Here is a 13,570-nt window from a genome sequence, read left to right on the forward strand (position 1 = left end):
TCTATTAACAGTAGAATCCCAGGAATCCAGGACAATTTGTGCTGTTAAAGCCCAAAGCCCATTCTGCGGACTGACTCACAAGCTGTTTATTTGCATGATCCAAGAAAGTAATCTTACAATACATTTATTTAACTTTCAGATTTGTATTAAGGGTCAGGTCACTTGTGCAGCTAGAATAAGGTGTGCATTATGACATTATCCACATATGACAATAGAAAATCACAGAGCCTTCTTTTATTTTAACATCCTAAAACAGCCTTAATGCCACTGTTGGGACTAGGCTGTCTATAATTCATTCTGAGGGCAGATGATTACTATAAAGTTTTGATTGTGCCTTAATTTTCCCATGGTACAAGGGCTGTTTGTTAAATTGACTATGTATGACACAGTCGTCTGGAGTTGCCAGACAAATGCATTTTCAGTACTCTCACATTTCCTGTTTTCTGAATTGAGGTCTGTATTTGTAAATGGTATGAATTCCTAGGCTCAATAACAAAGCAGCTAGCTGATATGTGGCCACATATGGTAAAGAGCATTTTTAAAATATATATGAATCCCTTTTCCAGCCAGTAGGAGGAGGCAGTAATCCCAATGACTCACGTTACCTCCTGACACAAGTAAAGATAGAGAGCAACAGCAAGTCATTTTCTCTCCAAAGACACTAAGATAGTGTGTCTTGTAGTGGCCCTCAGTAACCAGAAAGTCCTGATTTTCATAAAAAACACCATAGCATTTGGACATGCTAGGGCTTGTCTACACTTGGAAGTTTACCAAAATAGCTATTCTGAAATAACTCCCCTCCTGGACACTCTTATTCTAGAAAGATCATCCACACACTGGCTTGTACCGAAATATTATATGTGATACAGCATGGCCAGAAGGCAGCAGGAGAGTGATCTAGGAGAGATATGTAAGTCCCACAATGAGGAGAAGCCTTATTCCCTGTAGAGGGAAGAAAGGTTTCTATAGATTAATTAAAAGTACCTGAAGCCAATTAGAGCTCCTGAAGCCAGTCACCTGATAAAAAACCCCTGCTTCAATCAGCCAGGGAAAGAAGTTGCAGCAGAGTGGTTTGGAGTTGGAGCAGAGAGCAGTTTGAAGGAGTTGGAGCAGAGTGCAGTCTGAAGGAGTTGGAGTTGAAGTAGAGGAGAGTTTGGAGAAGTGCCGTGGCTGGCTAGAAGACCAAGACCCTAGGTAAAGAGACACTCGGCCTGTGCAGAGAGAGAGGGCAGGAAGCCCAAAAGCTGAAGGGCAGGAGAGGGAAGTAGCCCAGGGGAAAGAAGCACTAGTTCAAGTGGTTTACCACTATCCCTAGGGCCCCTGGGCTGGGACCCAGAGTAGAGGGCAGACCCGGGTTCCTCCCTCTCCACTACCCTTCTCTGGGTTACTAGTGGGACAGTGGATACGCTAGTTCAGGGGCAGGAAACTGTGCCCCGAATCCCCCCCAAGAAGAGGAAGTGTGGGACCCATCATAATCGTACCGGCAATTTGCCACATATAGTACATTTCCAAGTGTAGACAACCCCTTACTTCACGGGTAACAGGTTAATCTGATTACACTATAATGTATAAATGCTGCAGGCTATAAGCATAAGTTCTATACCAGTCTAACAGAATGCCGACTGTCAAGTGCCATCAGTTTTGTTATCTAAAATGTTGGATAATGGCAAAAACTAAGGAGGATCAAAAATATCTTTGTTATATGATACTCCCCCAAAACAAAGCTCCGTGTTAGCCTTCTTTTAAGTATTATAATAAATCGCAACTACAGGATTTGTGAGTTAGATTTGTGAAAGAAAATTAACATCTTTTAACTTATACACTGTAAAAAAACTGACCAAGAAGGAACACATAACAATGACATCTCTCTATGGGACTTAATAGAAGCACAACAAAATATACATCTTACTATTGCACTATTCGTGTCAGATTAGCTACCTGTTCATCTGTCTTTCTAGGGTAGTGTTTCCCAAACTTGTTCCACCGCTTGTGCAGAGAAAGCCCCAGGTGGGCCAGACCAGTTTGTTTACCTGCTGCGTCTGCAGGTTCGGCTGATCGCGGCTCCCACTGGCCATGGTTCGCTGCTCCAGGCCAATGGGGGCTGCGGGACGTGGCGCGGGCCATGCTGGCCGCCCTTCCCATAGACCCCATTGGCCTGGAGCGGCGAACCACAGCTAGTGGGAGCCGCGATCGGCCGAACCTGTGGATGTGGCAGCTAAACAAACCGGCCCAGCCCGCCAGGGGCTTTCCCTGAACAAGCGGCGTCCCAAGTTTGGGAAACACTGTTCTACGGTATTTATAATGCAACCAGCACAACAGTATCTTATCACTAAATTATGAGATCTTCAAATTTCAGGGTATAAACTGAGGGTATAAACTGAAATTTCAGGGTATAAACACACAGGACAGGAAAGAATCTCCTATTTCCATGTCCATTACATTTCAGCATTGAACAACTAGTCAGATAGATTATTTGGCCTGAATTCTCATTTGTGGAAAGGGATTTCAGTGTTCCCTAGTGTAAATGAGAACTCAGGCCAAAGAATCAATCTGACTCGTCAATGAAAAAAGCAGCCATAAATCAGGATTATATTTGCGCTCACTTTAAGGCGCCTTTGCACCACAGAGTAGAGAATGAGAATCACTCCTTTATTTTTTATAGTTAATACCTCTCACTTTTTTCCATAAATGGACGTATACAGAAACAACCTGAACTGGCATATTGACTGTTCCCTCTGCTATACCTCCATATTGTCTGACTCTCCTTTCATTTGCTCCCTTGCTGGCCTATAGAGAATCCAGTCTGAAACCTTTGCTTCTTCTTTCCATACAAATTGTCCTTTAAGAATAATCTTCATTACTAGTTCCTTAAAAGGAATGCTACTTAATTTTTTTTTAAGGGAAGGATGTGGAAATCTACACATATATTCAATGAAATGTAGAAACTTACTCTTAGGTCTAAAGGACCAATATTATTATTTATTCAATTGCTGAGCTTTTCTCTTGTGGTAACAAGGTTTCATTCTGATCTTAAAAAATGCCTCTGTGGCTGATTTCCACACTCCTCCAATGAATATTTCACATGGGTTTTAATTTAGTACATTTTGCAAAGATTGAGTGTCATGGATACAGAATAATGCATTGCTGCTGAAGAGCTGACAAAGAATGGCCAGAAAACAACAAACCCTATCCTGGTATCTGAACAGTTCCAGGAAAATCAAAGAGTCAGACAGCTTCAATGAATGCCACAGAATTCCTCTGGGCTCCTTTTTAGTGATTGTTTTTCAAACTTACTTGCATGTCCTTTATCATTAATTCCATTTTGTAGGTTGAAATCCAGATGCCTTTCATCCCTGAATACAAATATTTGTTGATTACATTTTCATGTCATTTGTAAATTATTCAGAATAACCCTGAAAGAAAAAAAGAAGCCAGAAAGTTCTCAATCCAATGATATTTAAAACCAGATTATTAAATCTTTTCAAGCAGTCAAAGAGCTTCCCCAACTTGACACTGATATTCAAGAGAGTCCTAGTATATTTCCTTTAGTGTGTGTAGTTTGCCCATCCCACCCCACCCCCATATAGGGAGAGGAACAAATCCCTCACTAAATTGCAGCAAGGGAACTCAAAGCTCAAGATGGTCTCCAACTGAGTGGAAGAGACTGCAGATTTCAGCTAATGTTTGATACACTCTATTAAGTATCAGGAACTTGAGGGGAAGTGACTGTCTTTTGTTACCATGGCTGCCAAAATATGTGCAGTTATTGATCAGAGTATCAAGGTTGAAAAGACAGTGACAAGAAAAACAACACAGCACTCAGCTGCCATAAGCAAGCTATTTCCAAACTGTAATGTCAGTTTGCTGAGAAGGACCTTTCATTTCTATGTCAGCTAGCTAGGTTTGAACTATGGCCGGGTTCTTTCTAATTACTAGGAAAAACTAGATCACACTTCCAGTAAGAGCTCAAGGCCCCAAGCATCTACGAGAATGTTAGAAGCTTCCTACAATCACCCAGATGTTTAAACATGCTTTTATTTTTTAATCTGAAGACAAAAAGTGCTATTTTCTTTTTTAAGGCTGCTGAAAAGTCTTGTTCATAGAGTATGTAAGATCACACCAGAAAACACAAGGACAATTCAAGGTCAAATCTATATCTCATCTCACTGCTTCCTTAATCCATTTGGCACAGTTTACAATCTAGAGGACTATAAAGGATGAATAGTAGGGTTCTTTGCACAAAGCACATGGAAGTGACCTCAGCTGCCCTCCTATGAATAATGGGAGCTATTAGACTGAGGTGATGGCAGTAGCAACAATATAGTACTTTGTAGCTCCCACTTCTGAGCAAGTAGGGGGAAAGCAAGAAGACAGTTCAGTCCTGCAGATATGTATTTACTATGCCAATATTTTTCCTTTTCTTTTGTCGTTATAGCAGTTATAGCAATGAGATATTTATTCTGGCATGGCTATCAGCCCCCAAAGTGTAGCATTTTAGTCATCAGCCATTTTAAATGCACTTCATTTTAAAAAGCTGACAAACAATAATCCATTTCACCAGATCATCATAGTAAAGGACTCATTATGCTCAGCTTCTCTGAAGACAATTGTTGTTATGACATCGACGACATGAATAAACAGACAGGTACAGCTCAAGGGGTGATGGGTGCAGTCAGAATAGTGTCCATCATTACCATGCACCCTTTCCATCAGTATTCACCTTTTTAACTGTGACAGGGATCTATTTAAAAGCACATGCACGTTATAATCAGATTATCATCCTCAGCTCCCAGGCACTTTGGAGACTTCTTGGTGAGTTCCAAAAATGCTTTTCATTGTGGTGACGTAAAGGATGTGACAAAATACTCTCTGCTTTTATTCTTCCTCCTATTCTAGATATTTCCTGTTTCGGGGCTCACACAAGTAACAGTTTTCTGAGAAAACAAAAAAGACTGAAAAATGTTAATGGAGATTTGGGATGGGGGGCGTTTTTCTTTTTTGTGCTGCATTTTCAGGTTCAGCTCCAGCTCAAATGGTGATAAAGGGCCAGATCTGGCCAAAATGCAGACAAAGGCCACCATAAATCTTAATTTTGCCCTCCTAGAACATGATGTTTCTGGGTACAAGGATCATAGATATAGATATCACAGCAACCTGAGGGTTGCTCTAGCTTTCCTTGGCTGCCAATGCTACCATAGGGCTGAAATTGCAACTGGGGACATAGGAACATCCTGGCCATCTTTGCTCTGGTTAGACTTTTTCCAGTGCAGAAAGCAGGAAGAGTGAATCTGCTCAAATGGTTAAGCTGTTTCTATAAGCAACTTGCCCCCTTCCCAGAAGTGTTTTGAAATTATGCCAGATTTGTTACCTTCATGGATGTGAAGGAAACCTTAAAATGTAATCCAAATGTAACCAATGCCGAGATGCCAGCCTGAAATAATATCTCAGAGAGGTGTGAAATGCAGCTGCCGCATTCCTTTTACTGGGTTGTAAACCCACTACTGTTGAGGGCTCTCCCTGACCCTCAACAGCACCTAGTTGAGGGAGTATCAATGACTTTGCTGAGGTGATGACGTCCCATGCTCCCCCCAGAGACTCGTGCTCCAGTGAGCTTGTTCATTCACCCTGTGGGACATACTCCAGTCTGCCTGGAGTCACAGAGGGATGATTCTAAAAGGGAGGACCCCACCTGCCCAAAGAGGCTAGATGGTGGGACACACACCGATCTAGCAGATGGCTCTATTTTGAGTGGCTCTTGCCACTATCACCCTAAGAAAAGGCAGGACCATGACACAGACATGAAACCACAGCAAAAGGACCAGCAGTGTCCCCCATGTGGAGATGTGGCCGAAGATGCCAGCTTGACTTAAACCAGCCCCTAAACGGTTTAAGTCAATGGAGCTAAATGGAGCTAATGATTTACCTAGGAAAGAGAGGAAAACTTTGACTGCAGGGGCAGGGGGAATGACACATTTTCCCTGAATAAGAGGTTTCAGATTCTGACTATTAGTGGCTGGCTAAAATGTTGGCAGTACTTATGAAACCTGGTCTGGTGACAGGCAGTTGCAGATATTTGAAACTAGGTTCTTAGAGACCTCACTGATCATTTGTTTCCACAAGTTTTATTCCTACTTTTCGCAGCCCTTCAGACACACAGTGGTTACCATTACAAAATAAGCATTTACCCACAATTGACTGCATAGTGCTATCTCACATACCACAGTTAGTTCCTATTCTAAGTTGAGAAGAAACTGAGATACCTGAGAAACCACTGCAGGCAAATGCTCAACTTTCTTTAAAAAATGGTGACCACTGTGTACTCATTTGGTTGCCTGCATGACACATTTTATTCCCCAACTAGCTGCGAGTACATTAGCTAAATACTTCACTTTTCACCCATCTTGAGAAGTCCTCAAGTTGTTCCTAAACACTTCTCTCTCTGCAGCATATTGCAATGTTACCATAAGATGCAGCCAAAGGACAGCAATATAGTCAAAAGTACCATATTATTCATAGATATTTAGGTCAGAAGGGACCATTATGATCATCTAGTCTGACCTCCTGCGCAACGCAGGCCACAGAAATTCACCCACCACTCCTGCAAAAAACCTCACACCTATATCTGTGCTATTGAAGTCCTCAAATTGTAGTTTAAAGACTTCAAAGAGCAGAGAATCCTCCAGCAAGTGACCCGTGCCCCATGCTACAGAGGAAGGCGAAAAACCTCCAGGGCCTCTTCCAATCTGCCCTGGAGGAAAATTCCTTCCCGACCCCAAATATGGTGATCAGCTAAACCCTGAGCATATGGGCAAGATTTATCAGCCAGATATTACAGAAAATTCTTTCCTGGGTAACTCAGATCCCACCCCATCTAATATCCCATCACAGGCCATTGGGCCTATTTACCATGAATATTTAATTACCAAAACCATGTTATCCCATCATACCATCTCCTCCATAAATTTATCAAGTTTAATCTTAAAGCCGGATTAAAATATGTTCAAAGTATTACTTTTCTGATATCATGTAATCATATTTTTCTCTCTAGTGTTGGAGTAAAATGGGAGACTTGCCTGTTAACCTGGTAATTTTCATTCTAAGTTTTTCTTCTATATAAAATGAGCACTATCATCTCTCTTTGTGAAATTATTTCCAATAAGGTTCCTCCAGAAACAATTATGAACTTTTTTTTTTGGGGGGGGTGAGGAGTTACAAGCTTGAATTTTCTAGCAAAGCAACAAAGAAATTCTACAGAAGTTCTGCCAACATGTTTCTGATAACTGAGACAAAGCAAATAAAATATATTTAATAAAAGATGACATAAGATATAATGGTATTATCTATAATATTATATTTTTGCATTAGCAAAAAAAGAGTAAGTATAAACAAGAACAAAAAATTCAACAGTAAGGAGAAGTAGGCTGAAACTGCAATGAGACACAGTATGGATGAGATGTATAAAAAAGAAGTGTGAAAAAAATCACACCAGAGGGTAAAGCTAATGATTGACAAATATTGAGTACCAGAAGGACCACATGTGAAAGGGGAAAAAACAGGACTTGTTGACAAGTGAAGAGCTGTGAGAGAAGAGAGGAGCTGAACATATTTTTTTTAATGAGGTGTTAAGTAGATCACCTCGAGAGGTTGGGATAATGATTGTGATGATGAGTTGGCCAGCGTGTGAAAATAGCTAAATAATATGACACTTGGCAAACTCAGGAGAACACTGAAACATGAGATTGTCATTTTATCCAGAACCTAACTACTCATTCTACTCAAATGACTTTTAGCGATGTTCACAGGAAAAGTGGTGGCCATCTCATTAAAGTAACAGCTTGTAAAAAAAAAAGGCATGTATTTTTTTTACGTGTCCAAGAAATAGCCTAGTATTTAAAATATCAAATCTTTCCCTCTTTCTCAAAGCTTATCAAAACCCAAATATTCTGACACCTTCTAGTTATAGGCCCTTATCCAGCAAACAAAGTTAAGCACTTGCTTAAGTTAAGTTCATACATAAGTCCCACTGAAGTCAATACTTAAGTATTGAGTGGTCTGGTGAACTGGGGACATAATAACCACCCATCATTCTGCTATCTTTCTGTCTATGTTGTGTTCTACATTGACTTGTGCCTTTAGCAGGTTAGTCTTTTGCAGGGAAACTCTTATTCATTTGACAAAGTTCTCATATTGTACTTTCATGTATACTTAAGGTCCTACATATAACAGATTAAATAATAAAATAAATAAGGAAATAGCAATAAATATGCAGTAAAAGATTAATTTGTTGCATTCCTTATACCCTTCCAAAAAAAATCCCCACTAGAAATGGAAGCAGGGGGACAGAGAATTCTGTTAGGCCCAAAATGATGGCTGCATCCTGCCACCAACACAGGAGTACATAGGTGTAGCACAGGGGTTCTCCGTGAATTGGACAGGAGGGATGTATGTGGGTGGAGGAATGGCTGGTGGATCTACGAACACATTCAATCTACTATCTGTGCCCCTGCCCTAACACCTGGCCTCACAGAAGAACTGGAGTGAAGTGAGCTCCCATGGACTTATCCTTTATGGTGAACAAGGGGTTCTAGATACCCTAGGTTCTAGATATCCTACTCTCTTTGAGGTGGGACCATACTATCTATCCATATCCAAAGGGGGAGGGCTGGATTTGGAGGGGGGGTGTCAGGATTTGCCTCAAAAATAAAGAGGAAAAAACTGTGGGAACATTTTAATGGGAAATAAAGCAAGCAGAAGTATTGTCAAGTTCAAAAATAAAATGTCTGAAGTGTCTAAAATAGCTTACATCTGTTTGAAGGAACTTGACAGTGACAAACTCAGAGGATGTTTGTTGTGGATGTTCAAGGATGGCAAGGAAGAGGATATGCTTATGTGTTGAGATTCTAAATATAGAACTCCAATGCACAGCAATGAGACACAGTTCATCAACAGTATCTATAGGAAGTCAGGAATATAGCACGAACTAGGGGAAGCACCACCACCGTTCACATAGTAACTATGCAGAGGAGGCAATTCTATCCCATCTCGGCAAAGCATTTTGCTGGGTCCATTGATTTAATACTATATATGAAGGGAACTGTGAACATTATAGGCCAAAGAATAGGGCCAGATTGTGATAGCCTTACTCATGCTGAATAGGGTGACCATATTTCCCCAGAGGGAAAATGGGACACTGCACAGGACCTGCCGGAGCCCCCTACCCTTGCACGGAGTTTGCCTGAGCCGCTTGCCTGAGCTCCTTCCCATGCATGGAGCTGGCCCAAGCCGCCTGGCATCTCTGCTACCCAAGCCCTGCCACACAGGGCTGGTGTTGCAACTCCTCCCCCCAAATGTTCCTCATGCCCCACCTTTTTGTCGAAGCTGGGCATTTGTCCCATTTCCTCTTGCCAACTAATGATGAGATAGCAAGAGAAAAATGGGACGAATGCCTAGTTTTCCCCAAAAAAGAGGACTGTCTTGACCAAAATGGGATGTATGGTCCCCATAAGGCTGAAGGCTATACCCCTTAACACATTCAAAACTGCCTTCACCAAACAAGGACAATCCACCATAGGAGTAGATCCCATAATGGAATGGGCCATCCAGATATCCTAAGACAACTGCTTCAATGCAAAAATAAAACCCCCTCTAACTGCAGATGCCTAATTATTATCTACCACTCCACACTGGAACCCATATGGGGTTCAAACAACTACAACCCATACTCGATGGCGATCCCATCCTGAAAGAAATCTTTCCTGGACCCCCTCTTCTGGCCTTCAAACAACCCTCCAACCTCTCTTTGTAGTAATTTCCAGTATTCTCACAAGTGTCATGTCAGACCCGGGGTTTAATATGATGTTTTGCTCTGGATAAAATTTCACAAGTTTTCAAAAAAAAAAATCAGCTTTTGCAGGGTACATTTTGCTATGCAATAATTAGAAACATGTGGGTCTGCCACTAATAAAAAGATTTAAGATGTAGATTGGTAAACAAGAGGGCTAGAAGTGGAAATTCATAAAATAATGTAAAACTATGCTCACTAGTCACCAGTTGATTGTATGTATCAGCTGTTCATCCATCCACTTCTCCACTGTGAAGAAAACCACCAAAATCATCATCAAAACATTTCACACACTGGTATATAAACCTCTTGACATAGATATTTTCTTTCATGAACCTGATGCTACTGGATATGAAATTCACTAAGCAACACGTTCTTGACCACATTTCTGCCCATCCATATTTTGTTACCTCAGTCTTATTTTTCAGATGAGAAACCCTTATTCCACATTTCAAGTGACAGTGACAATGAACTCCATGCCTGAAGCTCAAATACAGGGACTCCATCCTTAATCATTTGTTTATCTAGTGCATCCCAGCCATTTTTAATCTGGAATCAATTGACACTGATTACAAATGCGTGCCTATAGAGTCTTGGGGAAGGCAAGATGGGTGTGAGAAGTAGAACTTCTGTATGCATCAGGGAGAAAGTGGACACTAGTCAGATTTGATTTTACAGCTGCCCCATATGGAAAAGAGCTACCTCCACAGTAAGCTTATGAAATCGCAGGATGAACCTACTGATGTTAGATTGTTATTTCTTCTAGTCTTGATTTTGCCGCTATAAATGATCCTCACCGAGTACAAAAAAGATTTTCACCTAGTATAAGTTGGCATCGCCCTATTGCAGTCAATGCGGCTCTTCTGATTTACACCAGCTAGCTATCTGGTTATTTTGTCCACTCTGGCTAAGATGATGAGTAAAAGAACAAAAATGGAGACTCCACTTGAAAATAAAAAAAGCAATGCTGGGGAGACAGCAATTAATGTGTTTTCAAAAGTAAAGATGTTGGTTATTTTGGCATATTCTATCCTAAGAAACATGTCATTACTAGCCTTCTGGAAAACAGATATTTTTCACTAGGTTATTAGGCTCTGCAATTATAAAGAGGTTGAAAGAGTCAGAAATGGTTTCATGATGAGGTAATAAGCTACACACTAGTTTTCTAGTGTTTAAAAGTTTTAGATAATTTTTCTCAATCTTACATCAGAAAGACAGACCAGCATAAGACCAGCTGCGCTTACAGACAAGTGGAAAAGTTGTTTGCCAGAACCATAGACTCTTAAAACAGTTGTGCACATATTTATCAGTAACTAACACAGATCAAAGAGGAGTTGCATATAGAATCAGAGGGCAGTAATGACTGAAATATGGAAGGAGATCTGAAAAGAGCCAAAATGATAACAAACAACAGGGACAGAAAATTGGTATTGACTGTAGCTGAGAAACGATGACACACAGCAGTGTAAAAGATTTTGGGTTTTTTCCTGAAACCACAGGACAGACACAGCAAGGTGTCACAAGAATGAAGCTTCTATGATAAAGAAAAAAGATATACTTCTTGGCACAATTAAAGTTTAGGGTTGCAAACAGGGGGGTGAAACATTTTCATTTTATGAAAAAAAGCTGCATAAAATTTTCTAGCAAAAAATAAATGAGAACCAGCACCACAAGAGTTACACTGAGGCTGTGGTATTCGGAACAGTTCCAGAACTGGAAAAACATTTTGAGAATGGTGCTAGCCCAAAAATATAGCACTAAACTGCAGAGGTGAAGAAACATCAGTATAGGTTCCCTATAACCTGTTTTATATTCCCCACTCATGCCCCACAAATCTCAATGATGCAAAGCAACCCTAGCTGTTTGGATTGTACCACTGAGGTATGTGTTTGTGAGGGGGTGGATAAAACCCACACTCAAGAAAGTTTAGAGTGCAGGAACAACTCTGGGCCTGGGAGGCACCACCCCAACAGGCCTTCTGAGCATGCTCCAGCTACAGGAGGGACCTCAAAAGGAGTCTTTTCAGTATAGCAGGGTGGTGGACAGAGAGAGACAGACCTGCACTCGCTGCTGCAGAGGGGCTATGCCAGGAAGGTGCTCCTCAGCTGCACAGAGCCAAGATTCCCTAACTTGCTAAAACCCATGGTCCAGGTCACCAGGGACAACCGCCAGCCGTGATGCACCCCAAGGGGAGTGGTAGAGCAGCAGGAAGAGGCTCGGGGACAGCATTAGTTGGACTCCTGCGTTACAGTGCTCAAGAGGTCCCCTGGGTCGGAACGCAGTGGAGTGGGAGGACTTGGGTTCCCCTACCCCATAATCACTAGGTGGGGCTGCCACCACAGACTGCAGCCACTAGGCAGGGAGGCTCACCTCCCCCACCTACCTCCAGGCCAGGGGACTTCAGGGAAGGGGTTGGAATGGGGGGCAGGGAAGGGATGGGAAGAGGTGGGGCTGGGGCGGGGCCTCATAGAAGGGGTGGAGGGGGGGCAGGGCCAGAGGCAGCGAGGGTGGGGTGTCAGTGATGCAGCCCTCGGGCCAATGCACTCGTCCTCATGTAGCCCTCATGGTCATTTGAGTTTGAGACCCCTGCCCTAATGTCTCAAAAAAAAAGTGGCTTTGCCTTTTAATTTAATCGCATGATATGCTCTTTTAGTTTTAAAGTATGGATTGTTGTATTATGCAATAAGTGCCGAATTGCGTAATATAGGAGTTGCAGAAATGTATAGAAAGCACGCGTTTGCTCGCAGCATGCGTCTCCACTACTGCGGCGCCACATTACCATTGGTCCTCCCCTTCCCCTCCGACTACTATTCTAGGAAATTCTTTGACCTATATAAGCGGCCACATCAGGCGTGCCCAGCACAGTGTTTACAGTGTTTGTAATCTTTGTTGCATGTACTCAGCTGAAATAGCAATAACAAGCCCGTGGCTTTACGTTTTGATTCAATCGGACGATACCCCCTTTTAATTTTAAAATATGGATTGGTTCGTTGTTAAGACAAGAAAAGGAGCAGGCAAACTGAATTATAATAAATGTGCTGATAGTAGTGCAAATACCTCGGACTCCTCACTTAAGAACTTACATGAAGATAATGCCGCCACCAGTTCCAGTGCGTGCAATAAACGGAGCAATGACCAACAGAAACAGACTTTGTCTCTTAGTTCAGGTCAGTGTAGTTCCTATTCAAAGCCATCAGACATTCCATCTGATGTCTGTGATATTCCAAAAAATAGATTAGAACACCGGTCTCGATTATCTAGAGGTCCTTATCAGCCTAGATTGAGCATGTTTCCTAGAAGTAAAATAGGGAATAAACAAAGAAGTTTTCAGTCCGATTGGTATGAAAAGTATAGGTGGTTAGAATATAGCCCATCAAAGGACGCAGCATTTTGCTTTTCTTCTCCTCTAATGATGCAGCAAACAAAGGTCATACTGATCCAGCATTTATTAATAAGAGACTCAGAAACTGGCATAGGGCTAACAAATGTTTTATAAACCACCAACCGTCAAAATCTCATGTGTTGAGCTGTTCTTCATGGTCAAGTTTTAATGAAGTATTGACTGATCGACATTGTTCTGTCTTTGGCGAAAGGTGGGAGACCATTCAGGGGTCACAATGAAAAAGCTGACAGTTTTGAGAAAGGTTTATTTCTAAATCTTGTCAATATGCTCCAAAAATATGATCCCGTAATGGCAAAGCATGTGCAACAATCTCCTCAAAACGCTAC

The 13,570-nt window shown here is 41.6% G+C and overlaps 1 protein-coding gene across 16 annotated transcripts in view; it reads right to left on the reverse strand.

Moving 5' to 3' along the window:
* LOC144930211 (uncharacterized) overlaps nucleotides 1-13,570 on the reverse strand; it is a 778,762-nt gene that overhangs the window by 249,982 nt on the left and 515,210 nt on the right. For 9 of the 16 annotated variants that reach the window (XR_013635332.1, XR_013635334.1, XR_013635331.1 and 6 more), the window contains 2 exons: nucleotides 10,041-10,090; nucleotides 3,295-3,413 (listed from right to left, as the gene is read on the reverse strand). The exons of 6 other annotated variants lie outside the window; for them this stretch is intronic. Coding sequence is in view for 1 of the 10 variants with exons in the window: in XM_078851598.1 (XP_078707724.1) it covers nucleotides 10,064-10,090 (27 nt within the window). In the remaining 9 variants the exon portion in view is untranslated. Of the gene's footprint in view, nucleotides 1-1,094; nucleotides 1,212-3,294; nucleotides 3,414-10,040; nucleotides 10,091-13,570 lie in introns of those variants that run through there. One more of the 16 variants, XR_013635336.1, reaches the window with a different exon arrangement.

Source organism: Lepidochelys kempii, chromosome 2 (genome assembly GCF_965140285.1).
Source record: "Lepidochelys kempii isolate rLepKem1 chromosome 2, rLepKem1.hap1, whole genome shotgun sequence".
Classification (NCBI taxonomy): Eukaryota; Metazoa; Chordata; order Testudines; family Cheloniidae; genus Lepidochelys; species Lepidochelys kempii.